Here is a 22,993-nt window from a genome sequence, read left to right as displayed (position 1 = left end):
TCAAGTACCCACCTTCCTGGGCTGTGGTGAGGATCAAATAAGACAACATTTGTTAAGTCCTGTATGTGTGTAAATAATCGTCACTATCATCTGCTCTTTGGTCTGTTCTGAGAACGATGTACAGATTACACAGTCATCTTCACCATTTCCTTGGATGCTTTTAAAAAGTGGAAGTGGGGTAAGTGTCCCTCTGTACAGAACACCTAAGCTGATCCCAATTAGGAGAAGAGCCGAGGAGGAGGCTGGCTCCAAAGAAATCACTGGGAGGAGCATGGCCCACACTGAGCTGTACAGACTTGACTACCCGTTCCTGCATTTTCTCTCCCCTCTCCCTTCACATTAGGCTTCCAAGTTGCTGGAACTACTTTTGGGCATAGGGTGGCATTACCAGCTATGCATGACTCACCTAATTTGGAAAAAGGTCATCAAACTTTGGGAGGATCTAAACACTATGCTGATGAGAGAGGGACACAGGGTAAAGAGGAATAAAAAAAAAAGAACCATAAAACATCACTAAGAAGATTTAACCTGGTAGACTACAGATAAATTTAAATTCAGTGTGGTTATTTTTATTGGCAGACTGAGAAGAGTCCAACTGTTGATGGAAGACCCTTAGACACCCAGAAAGGCCTTCTGGGTCCTCCTCTTATTTTTTCACTGAACTAGTCTTATATAAATTTAATTAAACTCTCCAGAGAGATTCTAGATGAGGCTTTGATAACTGTACTATTCATTTCTTGTTCATACAGTGATGAAATAATGGCTCTTTTAAAGTAGCAGGGGAGTTTGTTTGTTTAACCTGGGTATGTGATCTACTATATGGAGATCTCAGGACAGAAATTCCCTTCCCTGATGGAGGTCAGCAGTTTTCCAAAGTTAGGGGAGCACTGGGGTCGGGTGACTATGAAGGCACTGAGGAGTCAGTGATTTGCTCAAATTCACACATGGTGTGCATTCATGGGTCTAATCACAAGTCAGGTCTGAGGACCTATCCTGCTCAAACAACCAACAAGCACTGATTTCAGTTTCTTATGTGAAAAGTGTCACTTGTTCTGGTCCCTTAACCACCACTACCCCTTCTAGGCAGCATCCTAAGTTGTTGGTATCAAATAAAAGGAGAAGGAAGTAAGAAGGCAATGGGAAAACTGGCAGTCACTTACAGAGGGTCCCATAACTGAAGGGGGCATAACAGTTACCTGCAAATTATCTCATAAATTGGAGGAGCTGAGGAGTCACTGGAAACTGTCCCACAGATTAACCAAGGCTACATCCTGAGACTAGGTGCTGAATGAGGGGAAGACAGTCAGGCCTTATGATAAGGACCCCTTGGTCCTGCCACCTGAGCATGGTGTTCCAGACATGTGCAGTTAAGACCAGCACATATCAGCAAATATTATGTTGATGAACCAACCCTAAGATGCAGCTAATAACTTTGAGATAATGCAGATATCTTAAAGAACTAACCCTAAGGTAGCAAAAAATAAGAGTCAGTTCACTCTCTAGCACCAAACTCTATAAAAATGACACCCTCAACTCCTGTCCCCCATACTCTTCCAATGCTGGTCTATGCTGACTCTCCATGCCTCTCCCCTTCCTCATTCTCTTTCCCATGCTGCCTGTCTCCCTCTACCACTCCCCCCACCTAATTCCAGACCTGCCTCTGTACACTGGGCCTCATGAAAGGCCCAGTATGACTCAAGTATTACTCCCTACTTACTGCCATTGTGGTCTTTCCTGGTGAACATCCAAAGAAATGGATGTGCTTGCTCCCATAGGAACTCCTTGCAGTCCCATTCCCTTAGTCACAATTAATAATTCCATAAATAAACTGGCAAATCACTCCCACTTTGTGCCTGACACTGCAAAATTCAAGTGTTTATGGGTAAAATGGACACAAAATTTCTTACCAATAAGTATTTCTCTTGTCCATATACATAAACAGTATTAATTGCATAATAAGATTTATGGTCATCACGAATGTGTTTTTGCCTCTGAAAGTGAAACAGAAATCTTTTATTATTTGCAATATGAAATCATGCCACTAAATTTCCACCAATAAATCACAGTTTTATAAATAAAAAGGACTTTTCTTTTCTGTACTATTTGCCACTTAGCAAACATGAAAATTATGTTGGTCTTATATTGTTTAGTTATCAGCATCTAAGGGGCAAAAGACTTTTCTACATATGCTGGTGGATCAAAATGTTCTACATAAATAAAGCAATAGTTGAAAATGAGGCAAAATCAATTACTGAAAATGCCAATTCCAGAGCCCCTTCTGGCTGAAAGGCCACAGTCTTGGGGTCCTTTCATTTTAAAACATTTAGAAGAATGAAAGACTCAATGGGGGTGGGCACACTTCCAACTGCTCACCACATGTGGGACCCTGGGATAAGAAACGAGGAAGGCAAATGCTGCGAACAATTAGGGCACAAACAAAAAACTTGGTTCAGTGTTTTTCAAGTAGTTCAACTCTAGAAGGACTATTAATGCTTTAAACTATTTCTTTGCTCCTGATATAGATGTCACTGAGTTTTAATAAATCCTCATCCACCAAATACAACAATTTGAAAAGGATCTACAAAGAAACAAGCATACATCATTTTGTTAAGTTTCTGAAAGCTGAAAACCTACCATTAAGTTTCTTCCGAGGAGAGCCTGAAGAACTCCACTCTTCCCACAACCTTTCATCCCAATAACGTTACATCTAAACACATTTCTCTGAGTCTGCTTCTTTTGAAGATCTATCTTTTTATCTCTTGTTACTAAATAAACAAATAAAAAAACACGATGAACCATTTTTCAGCCTTTATTTTGCCTTAGGGAAAACATGAAGTTATATGGTCACTCATCTGTTTTAAGCAATATTTGCACTTAAGATCAAGGCCCTATAAAAACAATACCTTATTAAATAGAATAAGCAAACTCCATGGACCAGAATCTGAATCAAAGAAAACAACTTTAATCCTCTCGTGCTCTCTGTATTACAAAGGAATTATAACAAGCAAATGGAGGAAAACATACTAGAGTTAACGTGTGGGAAGAACAATGAAGACCAATTTATTTTAATTCTTTGGTATTTACAATTGAGACATAATAAAAAAAAATGCAGATAATCACCCGTGATGGCAGAAGCTTGAGATTCCTGTTCAGTCAGTATGGAGTAGCCTAGATAGCCCAAATACTCCAGACAGCGCTGTACATCTAAATAGGTCGTAAGCCTAATGAAAGGGAAGATTAAAGAAACAGTGAATAACTTCTAAAGGAACAGGCATAGGCACAGAGCTCTAATAGCTCAAGAGTGGAGTCATCCCTTCCAGACAGAAGAGGTTCACATGCTTCCTCTTTCTGCGAAAACTCTTCCTTGAGCTACCTTGGTGTTCAGGGCACTGGCCTGGAGTCAGAACTCGACATCTCCAAGCCCCCAGCTCCACCACTTCCTAGACAGGACCTGATTTGGGGCACATCACACAACCTCTTTGTGTCTCAGGGATAATCAACTCTGATACTGTGGTGAAAACCAAGATGCTCAGTGGAAGTGGGTTTGTTATTTTTCAGTTGTATAGCCCCACAATACATGTAAGCTATTGTTAGAGTTAATGTTATTATCACTCAACTCCTGGATAAGGAAACTCCTCTGACAATGGTGGTCAGCCCTTTTCTGAGAGGATAAGTGACTTTTCTAGGACCATACTGATATGTCAGAGGGAAGACCTGAACACAGGTCTTCCTGCCTTAAAGACCAGCTCTCTGACCATTATACACAGCAAGGATTCTTCATCTTTTTTGTGGCTCACGGACCCTGTACCACTCTGGTGAAGTCTATGGTCCCCTTCTCAGAAGAATGGTTTATTGCCCTTTTTCATAATTGGAGGAAATGCTAAATTTCAGTGACACTAAAGAGGTCATTTTAACCCCAGGCTAAGAACCAATACATCATACCATGTAGCCTCTCTCACAGTCCTGTAAAAAGGTGTTTTCTAGTTTGGAAAAGAGAATGAAGTAAATAGCTATCCAATGAGCTTGCTGAAAATAAAATAAACTCTGACCAGAAGAAGTAGGCCAAGTGGAGCACAGCTATGAGAGTATTTAGATGTGAAGCTGGAAAAGACCTTAGAGCTCTCCAGTCCCTCTAGCCCAAACCCCTAATTTCACAGGTAAAGAAGCTGAAGAGCCAAGAGCTAAACAATCTGCCAGGTCAGACAACCTAGAAGTGCCTGAGGTGCGATCTGTGGCTAGGCCGCCCAACTCCAAGCCAACATCTCTCCATCCTCTTGTCTCTCTACGGGACACCTCTCTATGTGGCAAAGAAAGCTTTCATGAAGTCCCCAAAAAGCCTGCTTTCTATCTCTGAGGAGAACATCACCCAGGGAGCAAGCTCTTCAACTTACACATCTACTTCCCATGATTATTAACCACTTAGTGGGGTGGAGAGTGGGGCAGCTGAGCCTGGAGTCAGGAAGGATTCACCTTCCTGAGTTCAAATCTGGCCTCAGACACTCACTAGCAGTGTGACCCTGGGCAAGTCACTTAAAACTCTGTTTGCCTAATTTACTGGAGAAGGAAATGGCAAACCACTCCAGTATCTTTGCCGAGGAAACCCCTAATGGGTTCACAAAGAGTCAGACAAAACTGAAAAAATAACTGAACAGGGTGAAGAGAAAGGAACTCAGGATGTCAGGGTTAGAGGACCTGGGTTTCAGGGAAGGACTTATTATTATCTACGTAATTTTAGGTAAGTCTCTTAACTTAAACTTAAGTTTATCTATACTCTGGTTTTGGGGTTTTTTTGGTAGAGATCTGTAATTTCACTGAGGCAAGCCACTCCCTCGAAGGAAGCTCCCTACGCCAATGAACAGCAGCATCTGTTGTTTGGGGGCAACAAGAAGTTAGGATCACACGGCCAAATCTGTGTCAGAGGTGGGCCTTGAAGCCAGGCCTTTCTCTTTACTCGGAAGCTGGTTCTTTGTCTATATGCTCTCTTACTCATCTGTAAAGTAACGAAAACCTGGCTGGTTTCTCATAAGGCTGTGGTGGAGGACCATAATAGAAACTAAAGGGAGCCCAGAGGCCAGTGAGTCCAACCCCCCCTCTCAGCTCACAGATGAGCAAACTGATCCAACTGTGAAAGTTCTGTTTTATAAACAAAGGATGTTGACAGTAAAGAAACAAGCAACAATCATGCATCAATACTTAAGTTTACCAAATGCCCCAAAACAAGTCTCCAGAAACATCAGTGCAAGAAAGTATGATTTTCTTGTATTAGAAGAATAAAGCCTCTAGAACATTAGAGAATGCAAGATCAGGGGCTTCTGAGCGTCCCAAAGACATGAGCAAACCTACCAAAGTAACAAAAGGGCATGTATTTATTTTCTTTGTTTTTTAAGGTTTTGGGGTTTTTTTTTGCTTTTTGGAAGGGGAAGTCAGGACAATTGGGGTTAAGTGACTTGCCCAAGGTCACACAACTATTAAGTGTTAAGTGTCGGAGGCCCGATTTGAAGTCAGGTTCTCCTGACTCCAGGGCTGGTGCTCTATTCACTGTGCCACTTAGCCATCCCACATGTATTTATTTTCAATGATGGAAAGTACACACAGAGTGAGAAGAGATCAGATACTCTGGACAAGTCGGTAAGCCTCTGAGGCTTTGTTTCTTCATCTGTAAAATGGGAATGACAAATCTTATATTACCTGCCTCATAGAGATGTTGTGAGGATGAAATAATGTTTATAAAGTGTTCTGGAAACTCTTAAGTGCTAAACACATGCCAACAATTACTACTACTATACCTTAAACAGGATCTTTCCTTATAGCCAATATATGAAAAATTCATAAAAGGCAATGGAGTTTCTTGCTTTCCAAGGACACTCAGTTTGACGTGGAGACCCAAAGCCACTGCACAGCCCAGTTTATAAATTATTCTAAAGGAACATTTCCCTTTAAGTTAATAAAAACCACCTCATGTTCATCTCTGTATCACTCACTCCCCTTTATGTCCCTCAGACTGGACATGTGGCTGATTCTCTGCACGCCCCTGCATAGGCTGGCTCCAGACCCTCTGGGCTCTCCCTTCTCACCTGGGACTCTCAGAACCCCAGGCTTTCTCCAGCTTTGCTCCAGTACCACCTCCTCCAGGAGGCCTTCCTGATTCCCCTCCCCCCCCCCCAGGGCCAGTGCTTAGCCCCGAAATGACCATCCATCTTTTGTGGATATTATGTGTACAAGAGTCAGGACTGTTTCATTTTTATCTCTTTATTCCCAAAGCCTAGTTCAATACCGGGCACATAGTAAGCACTTAATAAAAACGCTCACAGGTAGACTGAATTATCCTCTAGAACTGATAAAGTTTAACTGATCTGATTAAATTACACCAGGACTATAGACTGAGAGCTGGGAGACAGCTTAGAGGCCAACTATCAGCTCAGTACCTGGCCCAGCATCGCAGCTTCTAGCCTTGTCAGCACTAAACCCTCTGCACCCCCTAGTGGTCTCAATGTCAAAGCAAATTTTACCTGTTTTGATATGTAAGAATTAACAATGTGGTATGTATAAATAAAGACTGGAGCAGTGAATAGAGCAGTGGGTTCAGCCTCAGACACTTCCTGGCTGTGTATCCTGGGCAGGTCACTTAACCTCTGACTGCCTGACAGAAGGATACACTGGAGAAAGAAATCAGAAGCCACTGGGCATCCCAGCCGAACTCGAATGACAACAGTCACCAGATATTGGAAGCTCACACATATGTTTCCAGTTTCAACCAAATGCATCACAGCTCTAACCAGATACATCTTCAATCTATATTTTAGATGTGTTTATATGAAAACATTCCAAATAATACTTTAATGTTCATTATAATCACACAAATCAGGTAAGAGAGTTGTCAGAACCAAGTTAGAAAGATTTACGTATAACACACATCTAAAGATCTACCTTCATGGAGAAGAGGGGAAAGCGTGTAACAAATTCTCCTTATTTTCCTGTTTTTATGACCGGTTGTGTCTTTGCTCTATCTAGTTCCATGGCATAAAAAAAATCTGAAACTCTCACACTCTTGAGAACAGAAATATAAACCAAGGCAGAAGAAACAATTTAAACACTTCTGTCCAGTGGCCACATCAGGCAGGACTGAACATTTATTAGAGGTAGGGCATAATTAGCAAGATGGTGAATTTTGTAAACCACCAGTGAGACACTCTTGTACTTCAGAAGAACTACAAAACTTTCCATGGTATTAATCCTATAAAAACATCACTTGAAACTACATGCCATTCTTTAATCAAGACAAGTGAATTTTATACTCACGTCCACTGTGAAAGAAATCCCTGATAGGTGATCCATCCTCTTTCGTTTGTACAAACTGTGTTGTTTACATCAGGCCCCCAAGGCATGTAAGGGAAGACTTTGAATAAATCTTTAAGCTCATCAGGAGATAAAGCACAGTCTCTATCCTGAAAATACATAAAAATGAAGGTAGTGGTTCCCTAAGAGGTTAATTCTCCAAAATAAGAGCTTCCTACTTCTATATCCAAAATCAAATTAATGAATCTAAATTTTCCATGTATTCAAGTAAATCTTCTGTGAAAAATCTATTAGTTATTTTCAAATGTAATTCTAAGTTGAAAAAGTATTTTGAATTTTCATAAAAGTTTAGAAAATAATAAAGAGTAGTAAAATCACTTCAATTGTCCAATTCAAAGCGTTTAATAAGTTTCTTGTCTTATGTGAATTTACCAATCACAGTTAAAAAAAATCAATGTAAGCCAATCACATAGATGTATGTACCATAAAACATCAAAATCAGAGGTAAAAGCTTACCAAATCATGCTTGTCGAAAATGCTTTGAAGAAATAAATATGCATGATGATTTAATTCGGTGGTGCAGTCAGGAGGTATTTTTAGTCTATAGATCAAAAAGAAAAGGTAAAATAAAAACTGGTTATCTAGATGTAAATGTTAACCAAGAAATAAATATGAAAATATTAGAAGTAATCTTATGTAAAAGTTTTTTTAAGCAAGTGTATTTCTCAAAGTGAGTTCTCTCTGGTAAACAGCCTTAGGATCAAAGATAATGACATTCATAAGTAAAGGGTATAGTGTAAACATTTTTTATACGTACATGGTAGATCCTCTAAGGAGAACCTATAAAGAGCGGTATAAGAATCACACAGAATGAAAACATGGAGATCTGCACTGGTGAAAGGACTGGTGAGACTTATGCCCAAAAAAACTGTAGGGGATAGAAATACGAACAAATGCATCTGGGGACAGGATGCCCTTTCAGAGAAAGAAAGCATCAAGTATAAGGAAACTGGGAGAAGGAAGGATGATTATTAATGCAGGTTGGGAAGTTACAGTGGCCTATGAGAATATCCTAAGAGACCAGTCACCAGATCAGTCAGGAAAGACCTAAAAGTGGGAAGCATACTCTACAATACTTTGTCCAAATAAAAATGGGCCTAGAGATGTGGAACATGTAAAATGATTCCTCGGTAAAATCCAGGGAATGGACTTGGTTTCTAGTGACTTGGAAAGAACTGTTTCCTCAGTGCATCATGGAATCTAAGAAAAATCTCTGATATTAAACTGGAGACATTAATATGAGAAAGTCACACAAGGACGGACAGAGAAGTCCCAGATCTACTCTCTGGTAATGAGACATATGATTATCGTGTTAGCCTCTGTCAAATTAAGTAATGAGTGTCTGCTTGTAATAATTTCTTCACCTTTCTTGTATCATTTTCTTCTGGCTGTCTGGCAAAGGCTATGGGCTTTGCAGAATCATATTTTTAAACAACTGAAGGCAACACTAAATTTTAGTTAGAAGTTAGTGAAAATAAAGATGCCATTTTTTCCCATTCACATCTTTACCTGCTTGCTACATACAATTTTCTACAATTGAGTTTTTGCTCGATTTTTTAATGATTGTGCTTTAATATATGTGTGCTTTAATGAAAAGGGACTTGCTTAGAGGGGACTATATTGCTGGAATAAAAGAAGAAAATGGTGGACCCAAGTGAAAAATGTAAAAGTAGTTCTTACTACTTTAGCAGCCTAGGAGTTAGTGATGAAAAAAAGTTACTAATGGGATAGAATGGCTGAGGAAACTTCTGCGTGGTTGTGATAGTAATGGAATGTGGAGATTCCCCTGTATTGGGCTTGGTTTTCAAATTGATTGTGTTAAAACCCAGAGCTTGTTAATACCACCTGTGGGATGGACTTGTTGATGTGAAAAGAAAGTCCTGAACTGGGAGGAGCTGGTGACGTAGATTTGGAGAGACAAGAGAGAGGCGGAAGACCTTTTTTTTGGAAGCAGCACCTCGTGGGCAGAGAGAGAGACTAAGAGATTTTCTGGTTGCCGCTTTGAATCGCCCTGGACTTTTGAGACCTGCCCCCTGAGCTGCCAAGGACTGAGGAGACATGGCTGTTTTTCACCAATGGACAAATCTGGCAAAACAACATCAAAACAGACAGACAAAGTACCAGCAAAACAGCCATGTCTCCTCAGTCCTTGGCAGCTCAGGGGAGGACAAATCTGGCAAAACAACATCAAAACAGACAAACAAAGTACCAGCAAAACAGCCATGTCTCCTCAGTCCTTGGCAGCTCAGGGGGCAGTTCTCAAAAGTCCAGGGCGATTCAAAGCGGCAACCAGCAATTCTCTTAGTCTCTCTCTCTGCCCACGAGGTGCTGCTTCCAAAAAAAAAGGTCTTCCGCCTCTCTCTTGTCTCTCCAAATCTACGTCACCAGCTCCTCCCAGTTCAGGACTTTCTTTTCACATCAACAAGTCCATCCCACAGGTGGTATTAACAAGCTCTGGGTTTTAACACAATCAATTTGAAAACCAAGCCCAATACAGGGGAATCTCCACATTCCATTACTATCAGAGTGGTATATGGTCAGCATGAGGCCTATTTTTGTCACAGCTTTCTAACATTTTATCTTTTCAGTAAGAATGCATACAGTATCTACATTACCCTTAAACATTTAACATGCTTTATATTAGCCTAGAAGGTAGTAACTTTGTCTACATTAGAAAATAGGTATGGGGGCGGCTAGGTGGCACAGTGAATATAGAGCACCGGCCCTGGAGTCAGGAGCACCTGAGGTCAAATCGGGCCTCAGACACTTAACACTTACTAGCCTGTGTGACCTTGGACAAATCACTTAATCCCAACTGCCCTGCCTTCCCCCCTCCAAAAAAAAAAGAAAATAGTTACGGGTCTATAGGAAACGATTAATTTTAACTTACTAGTTGAAGAATCTTCCTAACACTGTATTATTTATAAACAAAATATGTGCCCAACAACTGAGAAATGGCAAAACAAATTATGATATACAAATGTAATAGGATATTACTGAGACATAAGGAAAGATGAATATGAAGAATTCACAAAACTATTGGAAGGCTTATATGCACTGATACAGAGTGAAGAAAGCAGGGCTGAGAGGAGAAAAACAATACAAAATATAACTATAAGTAAAGTCAACATTGAGAGGCACTAAAACTTGTCAAATACAAGTAAATGTTGGAATCATACTATCAAAATTAAATGATAGATCCCACTTTTCAAATAACAACTGATAAACTCTTTTCTCAGGAAATACCTTTTGTATGTATGTGGCAGGGTGGGAGGTTTCTCAGGAAGTGTTTCTTACATAGAAACAAATTATATCAGTAAAATGTCTTTAAAATTTGAGAATCTTGCTTATAACAATTAGGCATATAGGTATATCCTATCTTATGTCACTGCTTTGCAAAAACATGACATCAGGAAAATTTTCATTACAGAACACAGCTACACAGAAATAAAGATATAAATGAACAAGTTGCCAAAGGATTTAGTTACAGAAGGATTTTTATGATTTTTCTAATGGGCTTTGTTACAATATTTGTGTGCACCTGTGTAATACATGTCCAATGTTTTGGAATGTTAACTGGGAAAAGGGCTGGGTGGGCTAAGGATCCACCTAGGTGAGCTTTCCCCTTGCAGACAGTGAACACCCCCATGTGAAGTGCCTGAGGATCCTCATCAGGACCATTCTCACAAGGGGAAACTGTCCCTGATCATCATGATCTACCTTCTTGTATTTCTAGAGCTCTAGCCTGAATAGGGAAACAGGCTGGATTCCTTTCCGGAACCAAACTGAACCACAGCCATATGTGAACAAATAAATATAATCTCCTCAAAAACCTAATATAATGCATAGGGAAAATAATGTTCCATGCACACCACATCTCTCCCCATCCCCACCGTCCCCCCAAAATTCCTTACTCAGATTATTAGAGAGATCTGTGTTCTCACTGATGTGGGTACTCCCTCTATTGGTAAAGCTCAGAATCCATGTATACTTTGTTCTGTGTGATTCTCCCTTAACATATTTCCATAAATCCTCTATAGAAAATCCATCCTCTAGTTCTTTTATTATCTCAAGGACAAAAAAAAATCTTCAGAACACCAATGTAATACTCCGACTATCCACCTACTGCCTCTCTTGCCAGGAGATTTCCACTCCTCTACTCTCATGCCTACCCATCCTTATCTTCCTTTCATGGTCATTTACATATCCTTGAGGATATTTTTATGCCATTATTTTAGCCTTGGCAATCCATAAAGAACAAGAAATTATAGCCAAGTGTTTAGCTGCAGAGTTTGTTATCGGATAGAAAATTAAACAATTTCACAATGGGGTCTGCAGATAACAATAGGCAATTATGCTTAAAGGAAGTTTTGGGAAAAAATCCTTGAAGAATAAATGAAAGTAGGAATGTAGAGATACATACAAAGGGAATAAATATTCAGGTGTGAGCTCCAGATCATCATCGTAACCAAATCTACGAAGCACTGTCCAAGTGGTTTCATGTCTCCCTCTCTGGATAAAAAGTGTATGTAGAAAAAGGAAGCCTGAAATAAAGCAAATTAGTATGTAAATCTTCTGGATAAAAGGTTTCCAAATGTTATTATATGCCACTGTTACTAAAAGAGTACTTAAATGTAGTGCTGTGCTATCTAGGCAAACAAGACTGGTTCAAAATGATGACCAACTTTCCTTAAGAAGTCAATCATCTAAGACTCTCAGAAAGATGAGATAGATGCGGTCAAATAGAAAGCTGGATAAAAAAGAGCTAATCATCGAACAGCAATGCCTAGGACCAAATAATACTTTTTAAAAATAAAACTATTTTCCAAACTGTACTTGTAATCCAAATAAAGTTCAGGCTGGAGTTTTAAAAGGCAGCTGACTTCAGAATATTTACTTCATGCATATATTCTGTTCTAAAAGGGAAAACAATGGATGAAAAGGCCCAAAAAATGCATCAGAGAAGGCAAATCTAAACTGAATTCCAGAATCTATGACATTCACAAAAGTGACAGGAAAGGAGAAAAAATGATTTCACACATCTTTTTTTCCTCATCCTTCTATAATGGAAAATTCTGGGCTTTACTTTCATGTGCTTCACTTCTACTTCACATCTCTAATGTATGCTGCTCTGAAATATAGGGAACACTCTGTACTTGGTAAATATGACTAGCAGACAGAAAGTCTTTACTAAAAAGAATTTCTATTTAAAGGCTGTTTCTGAAGGAAGCTCTTTGAACATGACCACATTTGCCTTTCTCAGGTGAATCCCTGACCAGACAACTAAGACAATATGTAACCATTGGGAGTGGGTATGCCACATAAATATCTCCACCAAAGGGCACTGCCTCCAACAGATTTTGTCAATGCTTCAGCCACGAGGCTGGACTGCTGGCAGATTAGGCCAGATGGCTTAATCTTTCCCAGGGCTACCTGATAACTTCCAATTCTTCTCCCTAAGACACCTCTCCCTACGCCCACCCACAGGCTTGCCTCTGTAGGAACTCTGGTCCCAGAAACAGATTTCAAATGTTTTAATAAACACGGACATCTCTAAGAGTTGCAAAAGGAATGCTACAGGGACCTTTTGCTTCTATCAAATTTAGCAGATATTAAGCTCAAGAGAAAAAAGCAAACACCCACCCACCTTTTAAGGTCAGTCCACTGTCAGCCACTCCATCACTTAGGTTTTTCCTGACTACATTCTTAACATCTTCCAGTGCTTGAGGAGCTAATGGAGTGTTAAAACAAATTCTCTAACAAACAACATAAAATAATGAAAAGCAATCAGCGTGAAATCAGACAATAACCTTATGATATTAATCTACGAAGCAATCTAAAATCAACACAGATAGGTTACAATCACAGCAAGCAAACTAAAAAATGAGGGTGGTCCCATGACCCAGAACTGCCAGGGATTTTCAGTGACCCAGGACTGCATCATTTAGGTGGGCGCTCACACCGGCACCAGCTTAGGAAGGCCATAACAGGCAGAAAGGCACCACGTGACTTAAGAGAAGTGATGGGAAGGAGGGGGTTAAGGAAACCAAACAGGAAACGGTCCCTGGCCAAGATTTCATGAGTGCAGCAAATGAGAGGAAAGAAACTCTTCCTCTGCTGCCACCACAGCCTTCTACAGACCCAAGGCTTCTTTGTGTAGTGGCTCTGTGTGCAAATGTTGAAGAAGCATTCAGTCATAGATTTCACTTCACTTTAATCCCCCCTACTATAAACAAGGTCCAGGCTTAAGTAAAAGGCACCCTGTGTGGGAAGGCTGAGATAGTTCTATGTTGGAGAAGCCTCTCTCCCATGGAAGAGAAACTTAACACCTGTGGAGTGTATCAGTGCAATTAAATGCCAGGAAGCATTTACCAAAGAAGAGACAGAGTCCTCCAAGAACTAAACGTATAAGCAGGCCTCTCTCTACCTGAAAGAAATTGAGCTCCGCATCGTTGAGTGTACCATCGTTGTCCTGGTCAGATATCTTGAAGATTCGTGTCAGGGCTTTTATACAAGCTGGCTTCATCTACAAAAGGAAAAGAGAAAAATGAAGGTTGTTTTTCACCTATCTGTTTATGCTGGAGGTTTCCCAACTGATTTTCTTTTCTTTCTTTAAAAAATAGTTATTTAATATTTCATTTTTTCCCTAATTACATGTAGAACTATTTTTTAAAATTTTGAGTTCCAAATTCTCTCCCTCCCTCTCCTCCCCTTTTATTGCAAAGGCAAGCACTTTGATATAGATTATACATGTGCAGTCATGCAAAACATATTTCCATATTAGTTGTCCGACTGATTTTCTTGACTACATGCGGGTACTCCCTCTGCCATTTCAGATATTCACTTAATTTTCATATTATTACCCCATCAAAGTAACACATAACAACAAATGAAACCAATAAGTGACAAGTTAATACCCATTAGACATCGGGATGCTATTGATCCTTTTTGTCTGAGCCAATATTTGGAAGAGGAGCCTCTTTATTCTTCCCTTCTGGCCCCCATTGTTTAAACTACCCAAGATTCAAGGGCATGAAAGGGAAGATCTCTGGCTTCTCTGGGGAATATGAATTCTCAGAAACTTCTCACAAATTATTTGGGGGCTTTCTTCAACAGGCTTATGAAAAGTCTGACCGTTAGACAGACCTACAGAGCAAAGAAAAAGGTTTTATGTAATCATCAGTTCTGATAATAAGAACTCACTTCTTATGATAAGGCCTGTAAGAAAAAATATTCCTATTCAAAAGTGGTTGGCAAAACCTTCTTGCTCAAGTGTGAACCACTTCCATGGTCACTGTTAGCTATGTTGAGGTAAGAACTGACTGTTTTTCATGATTCTGTAACATTCTTTAAAAGCTTTAAAAGGTGTTTCTGCAATTTTAGTGTGGGTAAATCTGGAAGAGTGAAAAGGGTGAAAAAAACAAAGAAGAAGAAAAAAAGGAAAGCAAGCCAAACCTGAAGCCAGTGGACCAGAATGCAAATCCTGTCTCTGCTATTTACTATCTATTTGACTCTGGACAAGTCATTTATCTTTCCGGTACTTGGTACAATTCCTGGCATAGGGTTAAGACCTAATAGATGTCTGTTGACTGGTTCTCTAGGCCTCAGTTTCCTCATCTGTAAAATAAGGAGGCTGAACTAGATGATTTTAAAGGTCCCTTTCAGGTCTACATTTGTCGATACTGAAAAGACACAGAAGAGTTAATGTGATGGAAAGAGAGCTGATGGTGGAATCAAAAAACCTGGGTTCATGTTCTGCCACTCACATTTCTAACTAGCTTTCTGGTTAGGAACAACACCACAGAACTAAATCACAGATAAACTGCTATATACTTTAGAAAGGAGTTTCCATTCAGGAAGCTCCCTAGGCCAATGAAATAGCGGGACCAGCATAAACAAACACCTACAGAATTCTCTTTTATTTACATATATCTAGTTTAATTTAGATCCAAGAATAAAATGAATGTATGTATATAACAAAGAACTTTGAGAAACATTTTTTGGGGGCAGAATGGGGGGAAGGAAGAGCATGATAAAGGAATGACTTATTTGGATCCAGGTCCAGGATGAGCAAAGTGAAAGAAAGGAATCGGATGGTAGCCTTGGGGAATCCCTCTGCTAAGTTGCCTATCCTCAGAAGGAATGTGAGGGAATTAAGGATGTTTCTAAATGGCTCACTCAAGCCAGTTTTGATCATGCTACCCTATTAAGTAACTGGAATAATAAAGGGGCTTCAGAAAGAGGCAAGGAAATTCTAAACACAGGCTGTCTCTTAAAAAAAAAAATAGTGGTGTCCAGAAGAAAGTTCAATGAATTAGGGAGTGGATTTGAGAATAAAACAAGAAAGACTCTAGTAATAGAATCTACAATGATTTCCTTTTGTGAGTGGGCATTTGGGCACAACAAAACACAAGACCAATCGGTTAAAACAGTGCTTCAAGAATACATGAGGCAGATAAGAAGCAATAAGATACTAGTTCTATAAAAGTAATCTTCACATTCAGAAACAGCAAGAAGACAAGCATAAGATGGTCTGCCTCTTTGTTCCTTTACAGTCTTACACGACAGTTTAAGTCCACGTTCAAAATCTTCAAGAGTGCTCCTGGTGTTTCTCAAAAAGATCAGTTGCTACAGTAAGACACACAGCTGTGACTAAAATCAGTCTTTTATTCTGTGCGTGTGGTGTCTTCCCCCATAGCAAAAAGCCATTACAAGATGTTGCCAAATATAGAAAAAACAATCAATTCCATGTTTCTCAGTAAAAGTTAAAAAACACCAGTGACTGCTCTCAACCCATTAACTGAATGTGATATGTAAATACTAGCTTCCTCTTTTAACATATTATAATTGAACCTTCTAAAAATATTGAAACCATTTTAGGAATATAGGGTTTAGAGAAAGCGAGATACAGAGCTCATGGTCCAAATCACTCATCTTAGAAAAGAAGAAACAGGTCTTGGGGAAGTTTTACCAAGCCCAACGACCACTGTCACTGTAGCAGAGACAGGACAAGAGTTTGTGTCCTCCAACTCTAAATCCAGCTTTTTTGTTCCGGGGCACTAAGACTAATTACCTAAATTAATCTGATTTTCACTAACTTGAACATCTCATTTTTACTAACCCGAAAATCTCTCTCTAGCAAAGAAATGATAAAAAAGGTTCTATTATTTATATTTTGCCTAGAAGTGCTCATAGATCTGAATTTTTAATTTTGAATATAGCCTTTTGGATGACTGTAATAAAATAACTTTTAATTTTCTTTTTAAAAACCTTAAATGTTCTGTCTAAAATATCCAGTAAAAGTTTGTGGACTTTTAAATGGAAGTTTTGTAAAAGAAAGCAGTCTCTAAATATTTCAGGTTGGAGAGTTAGCTGTAACAGGATGGTTAGGTTACATCTTGTTAGGAGCTCCTGCAAATAGCAAAGGTTTTATTTACTACTTTTTTACAAGAGAGGAAGCTACTTAAAGAAGACACAGAAGAGAGAGTAGCTAAGAAGACACAGTGATGGAACATGGAAAAAAAGGATCAACAAAACATAAAACCAATTTTAAGAATAATTAAAAAGAGAGCAAACAGTTGGCAAATAAAAGATCAAGGCAACTACTTCACATCACTCTTAAGGGAGAAAGAAATCAAAAAGGACTATCTGTACTATTGATTCTTTTGTAATCTTTCTTTTCAAAGAAAAAAGACTGGCAAAAGAATCAGAAAGGCCGACTAAGGCCAGCCAAAGAAGTAGATCAGTGTGGAGCATCAGGCAGAGAACAGTTGCTGTTGCTCATCCTTCGTTTGGAAGAGAACCAAGATCACCCCAGGTGATGTCCTGACTCATGTATGAACTGAAGTGAGGCAGAGTTACACAGTATCAGTTTCACTCTCTCTTCCAGGGTCTTTGAAGTCCAGTGGCAGGACAAACAAAAATCAAGATGACTGGCAGGCATGGTATGGGATGCAGTGGATGACCTGGCATCTTTGAGGTCTGACCAAGCTCTAAGTCTCCACAGTGTTTGCTTCAGCCGCCTTTGTGGCCTTTGAAACAAACTGTCCACTGCCCCGAGGGACGTCTTCATGTGCTTGGGGTGGACATCCCCCTAAGTCACTGACAGGTCTGAGGCCTGCTGGTTACCCTCAACCTGTCCTCGCCTGTCTGCCAAGATGATTTATTGGGGTACGGACACTGCGCATGCTACAGCTTCTCAGAGCCACAAGTAAGAGTCAAGTGACAGGTGGACGGACACCAAAGGTGGATGAGCAGCCCTCACACCAGTCCTGAAAACCCCATATGCACCAAGGCAGAGAAAAGTCAGGAGTCACCAGAAGGTTTAAGTTTAAGCTACAGTCAGTATTTTTACTATAGCTCTTGGTATTACTAATTAAGGTTAGGTTGCTTAAGAGTATGATTTTTCATTTTTAATGAAAGACAAAAAAAGAAAATGAACAGAAAAGTTCGTCTAAGATAACTACACTGAAGCTTTCTGGTCTGATCGCTAGAGTATATATGCTCAGCAACCAAACACCTCCAAGCACTCAGAGGGCGGACAAGAACCCAAACTGCAGGTGTGGTTCCTCTGAGGACCTAACACTTCTTCAGGGTGAAACTAAAAACTGCATCTTGGGAATAATTAAATGTTATACAGGGATCCTTAAACAGCACACTAGTCTCAAATATCTATTTGATATGGATCAAATCCATATTAAACCAAATAAAATGGTATTAAAAATCACTTATGTTTTCAGTTATAAACTATAAGGGAGCATCTAATTCCATTATGTTTTAAACAAGTCAAATTCTACACAAAATGGACCAAGTCAATTAGATTGCAGTCTGAAAATTCTATTTCATCAAAATTAGGCCACCAACTATGACTGGCATTTCATTTGCTATATATTTTTATTCCAAAGATACTTATGCAAAAAATATTTGAACTAAAATAATTTAGGTACTTAAGCTAAGCAGAAAATTTTCTGAAAAATTCAGCTATTAAATAAAAATTTTAAAATTTTTTTTAAAAATTTCAGAACTTTAACTTTAAATTCCAGAAAAAACTTCTTAAAGATACCACCTATCCTTTACCACCAGTAAAAGATGCCACCTATACTTTCCCCCTATCTCCACAAAAAGATAAAGAAAAATTAAAGTACCTCTTTTTCTTCTGGACAGTACAGGGGCCCTGTAGGATGCAGAACAGCTTTCTGTGCATAATAAAATAGCTCTGATATGTTCTTCAAGTTTTTTGCTGAACACTAAAAGACAGTTTAAATAGTTACACTTCAATAAATATGAGTAACAAGTTAAACCCCATTCAGTAAGTGGTGACAGGAAGCAGAGTTTCCTTGGAGCAAAAACCAGAGTTAAGAACCCAGTGGCAAGTCCCTCCCTCTTTCTCAGTAGCTTCACTGCTGATCCTTTCATCCAGCCCCACCAACAACTGGGCACTACTTAGACCTTGCTGACCCAAGAGGATAGCACACATGCCCACACGCCTGCCTACCTACCTCCACACAGGTCTCAATCTCTGTGTACTGGTTCATGATGGGAAGAATGGTTTCCATACTGCTGTATTCCACTAGATCTGATTTGTTCCCAACCAATATCAAAGGCAGCCTAGAATATACACGACACAGTCAGAGTTAGTAAAGAACTTGTTACTTTTCTAATTCACTTCACAACCTATTCTAGTTGGAGAAGCTTTCTCCCTAGCCAGTTATCTTCCACTTCAGGCAGGTCAGTACAACATCCCATCCACCTCCTCTCCCCAACACCCACCCCACTGGTCCCCAACTCTTATGTTCTCTTTGGTTACAACAGACCATTCTCACTATTCACCGCCTATGCACATTTTCCCCATCCTTCAAACTGTCCAGTCCTTGTCTCCCTGCACAGAAGTCTTGCCCACAGTTATATCACAACAAAACTTGGAACAGGTCAGAACTGGTCAGGAGGAGTGGGACATATGATCTTGACTCAGGTGAAGTAGGTCCCATCTTACTGGGCTTGTGGGTACCATAGGGTGTGTAAGTACCATAATTCTAGAAAGGTGGGGCCCAATCTAAGGAATCATAATACCAGTAAGGGAAGTACTAGCAAGCAGGGGTGGTTAATCTCTGAAACCAGAGCAAAGGTTGTAACCTGCTCTATTTTATACTGGCTACTGGCTATAAGCCCATAGGTCTTAACTATACACAGAAAGAGGCCATACAACTATTGGGAAAACTCAGACTTTATACATGCCAGAGGGTCCAATATTACCAGGATGTCCTTATGTTATTTCCCCTCCCAACAAGGGTACCTTGCCTTGTTTTTATTTTTATTGTTGTTTTTATTCCATAATAGATAAAAATCTGATATATTTTGTTGTTACATCACTTAATTCCCCATGTTTGTTTCCCCTTCCCAATACCAGAGAATCATCCTTTATAACAAATCATTTTTGAAAAAAAAAAAAAGAAAAAAGAAAATGGAGAAATGAATTCAGCAAAACTGATCAACACTTTGAAAAACACCAGACATTAATATGCAAAGTTACAAACCCTGGACACCCTCATCTCCACCAAGAAGTGGTGATAAGTAGATGTCTTCCCTTATTCTTTGGGGTCAAGTCTGGTCTTTATAACTTCTCAACGTTGGTTTTTGGCCCTTTTGTGGTGGTTCTTTTCATTCACATGTTGTGTAGTCTTTGTATATGATCTTCCCCTTCCTTAAGGCCTCAGTTTAGCTATCCTGGAAAGCTGGACTTTTTTCAGGTCCCAAACCTACATCTCCATATAAAAGAGGTGGAGGTGATTCCCCATCTGCTCTGCTTTGTAGATTCTATCTGACCTGATATCAAAACTGGAAGAGAAACAGGCCAGTGTATGGAGCTAAAAAAAAGTGAAGATGATAACAAGGGTTTTGGCAACAGAATCCACTTGCTGCTAGATAAGCTCTCTCTTCTCCACACCAATCCTGCTACAACAGAAGGACATGGTTTTGACACACACCAGAAGTCACTTGTAATATGTGAAGGAAGTCAATGTTTTGGGAAGTCTGGGATCTACCACTGTGAAGATCTTCTGTGACTGCTAAGGGCTTGACTCTGGTAAATTAAGTTTCCAGGGACCATGTCTTTGCCAGTATTCCTTATGGAAAATGGTCCCCAGAGCGAATTTCCACTAATTTTAGGGCAGTTTTAGAAGCAGTCGGTATAGGACATAAGGGTGCTGATGTCCACAGAGTGAAAGTTGCTGATGTAAAAAATGTCTACGTGCTTGACTAGGAGAGGGATAAGGATGAGACAGCATTATGGAAGCAATCCACATAAGCCTGGACAGACTTTGGGAGACAGTGGAGGATAAAAGGGACTGGTGTGTTATGGCCGCGGGGTCACAAAGAACAACAACCTGGCTGTCTCGTACCTGCGTAGGCACACTTACACTGAGAGGACAGCCACACTCTAGGGCAGGAATTACAGCAAAAGACACAAGTTCTCAACAGATGTAGCCAAGGAAGTCTTGAAGACTTAGCCTGGCTACTTAACCAAGTAGTTGTTCAGGCAGGGTTTGAGGAGGAAGACAGAACACTGAAGGAATTTTGAGCGTATGAGCAACAATTCTGAAGGCATCGTAGAAAATCTTTTTAATAGTGAAAAAGGCGTTCTGGTAGTTAAATTTTAGAGAGGGGCAATTAGTCCAGAAGTGCTCAAACAGTTGGTAAACCTTGTCCACCCCTCCCCACAAAAAAGTAATCCTTCTTGATGGTGACCACCTTCCTGGCCTCTCATTCTACCAAGGATTATGTACAAGTGCCCATCCCAAATGAGGATAAAACTGGGATAGAAGGGACTGTTCTAGATCCAAGCAGAAAGCTGGACTTGGAACCAGAAGACCTGGGGTCCAATGTGACTTCAAACACTTAGCAGCTATGTGATCCTTAAGTCCCTTAATCTCTCTCTGAGCTTTGGTCTTTCCACCTGTAAAAACAGGGAGCTGGACTCAATCTCCAAGATCCCCCCTAGCTCTAAATCTAAAATCCTGATACTATCACCTCCTGAGAAATGGCCTGGACAGTTCACACTGATTCACACTCTCAGTGCTAGCATTAGCCTCCAGATGACAGTGAGTAGCTAAACAGGGTCTATGAAAGCCTAACAGTGCCAAGAGAATGTTCCAAAAAGGAGATGAACTGCAAGCCCTAGGAAACAAAGAGGGTCTCACAAAATCTGCTGAAAAAGAAACATCACCTAATTGGTGTTGTGGCACCCATGAGACTGTGGCACAGGGTAGAAATGAAGTGGGCCATCCTGGTTGATAACCTGACCACCAACAGAATAAGTCTGCGTACATGATGGTGGAAATTCAAGAATGAATTTTAGAGATAGGTTCTTCCAAAGCCTCTGGGGGGATTGTCAATGGTTACAGCAATCTTTAAGAGTACTTGTTATTAATCAATCAATAAGCATTCCTATTCCAGGCAGGATATTACAGGATGGAGAGCCAAATGATTTGGCATAAAATCTTCAGGATCTTCCATGAACTTAAATTCCCAGTTGTGATATGATCAAGCCTAAAGGGCTTATGGCAGAGGTGGGGAACCTGTAATCTCAAGGCCACAAGTGGCTCTCTAGGTCCTCAAGTGGGGCCCTTTGACTGAATCCAAACTTCACAGAACAAATTAAAGATTGTTCCTTGACCTAGAGGGCAACATGTGGCCTTGAGGTCGAAGGTTTCCCACCCCTGGCTTAAGAGTTTAAGTGACAGGAGGGAAATAGACATCCTTACTCTGATGTAGCCCCTGGAAAAGTTAGAAGTTGGGCTGCTCTACCCCTGAAGACCCATCAGCAATAAAACAAAAAACAGGCCCTGTTCTAAGCTTTGTACAAAAAGGTAAACACCAAAAAAATAAGCTGTCAGGAGGGATGTGGGTGCTGGGTCCTTGGGGATGTCCCTCCCTGCTCTTAGTCACGGCATTCACCTTGTCATTTTAAATGTTGACTGGCAGGTCACCACAAAGTTAAATCAAGCAAAAACGTGAGCCTACCTAACCAGCTAGGGTCTGCAGTGTATCGCAGCACAGAGGTATTCCAGGTTTCAAATGGTCCACAATAGGTATTCTGTGCCTAGCAGAAGAGGCACAGCATGGTGTAATGGAAAGAACAAGGAGCTTGGAATCCTAAGGCCTGGGTACAAATTCTGGTTCTAGTACTATCTGTATGACTATCTCTCCCTGAACCTCAGCTTAACTATAAAATGGGGATCATAATACTGGTACCATCTGCCTCCCAGGGTTATTTGCTGTAAAAGCAGCACTTTACAAACCTTAAAATGCCATATAAATGTAAGTTTAAGACTAGGATTCCTATTAACAGGTGCCTCACATTTCCAGGGGCACTCCTAATTACAGCACTAACAACAGCCAGCATTTATACAACACTTTAAGGTTCCTATCTCATAGCAGTTCCTTCTCCATGGTAGTCAAGTGGTATAAGTGGTCAAAGGAGAGAATTACTGGGCAGGATATATTTTAGAGCCAGTTAGTGCTGAGGGCTGGACTGGAGGCATCTACCTCCAAGATAAATGAGTGCGAGGGTCAGAGTGAACCAAGAGAGAAATGAATGCCACCTGGAGTTGGATAATGGCAGTCCAAACGGCTAGAATCT

The 22,993-nt window shown here is 40.1% G+C and overlaps 1 protein-coding gene across 6 annotated transcripts in view; it reads right to left on the bottom strand.

Moving 5' to 3' along the window:
* The window catches only part of RHOT1 (ras homolog family member T1), a 67,785-nt gene that overhangs the window by 16,907 nt on the left and 27,885 nt on the right, over nt 1-22,993 (bottom strand). For all 6 annotated transcript variants that reach the window (XM_069089892.1, XM_069089896.1, XM_069089897.1 and 3 more), the window contains exons 7-16: nt 18,855-18,963; nt 18,501-18,602; nt 13,784-13,882; nt 13,004-13,112; nt 11,780-11,900; nt 7,813-7,897; nt 7,300-7,445; nt 3,121-3,221; nt 2,635-2,765; nt 1,908-1,991 (exon numbers count right to left, since the gene is read on the bottom strand). In XM_069089892.1, coding sequence (XP_068945993.1) covers nt 1,908-1,991; nt 2,635-2,765; nt 3,121-3,221; nt 7,300-7,445; nt 7,813-7,897; nt 11,780-11,900; nt 13,004-13,112; nt 13,784-13,882; nt 18,501-18,602; nt 18,855-18,963 — 1,087 coding nt within the window. The remainder of the gene's footprint in view (nt 1-1,907; nt 1,992-2,634; nt 2,766-3,120; nt 3,222-7,299; nt 7,446-7,812; nt 7,898-11,779; nt 11,901-13,003; nt 13,113-13,783; nt 13,883-18,500; nt 18,603-18,854; nt 18,964-22,993) is intronic.

This window comes from Petaurus breviceps, unplaced genomic scaffold (assembly GCF_028583685.1).
Source record: "Petaurus breviceps papuanus isolate PSGF00001 unplaced genomic scaffold, PetGlider_PUasm1.0 186, whole genome shotgun sequence".
Lineage (NCBI taxonomy): Eukaryota > Metazoa > Chordata > Mammalia > Diprotodontia > Petauridae > Petaurus > Petaurus breviceps.
Note: the sequence above shows the minus strand (reverse complement) of the source record. Positions and strands in the feature narration are given on the sequence as shown.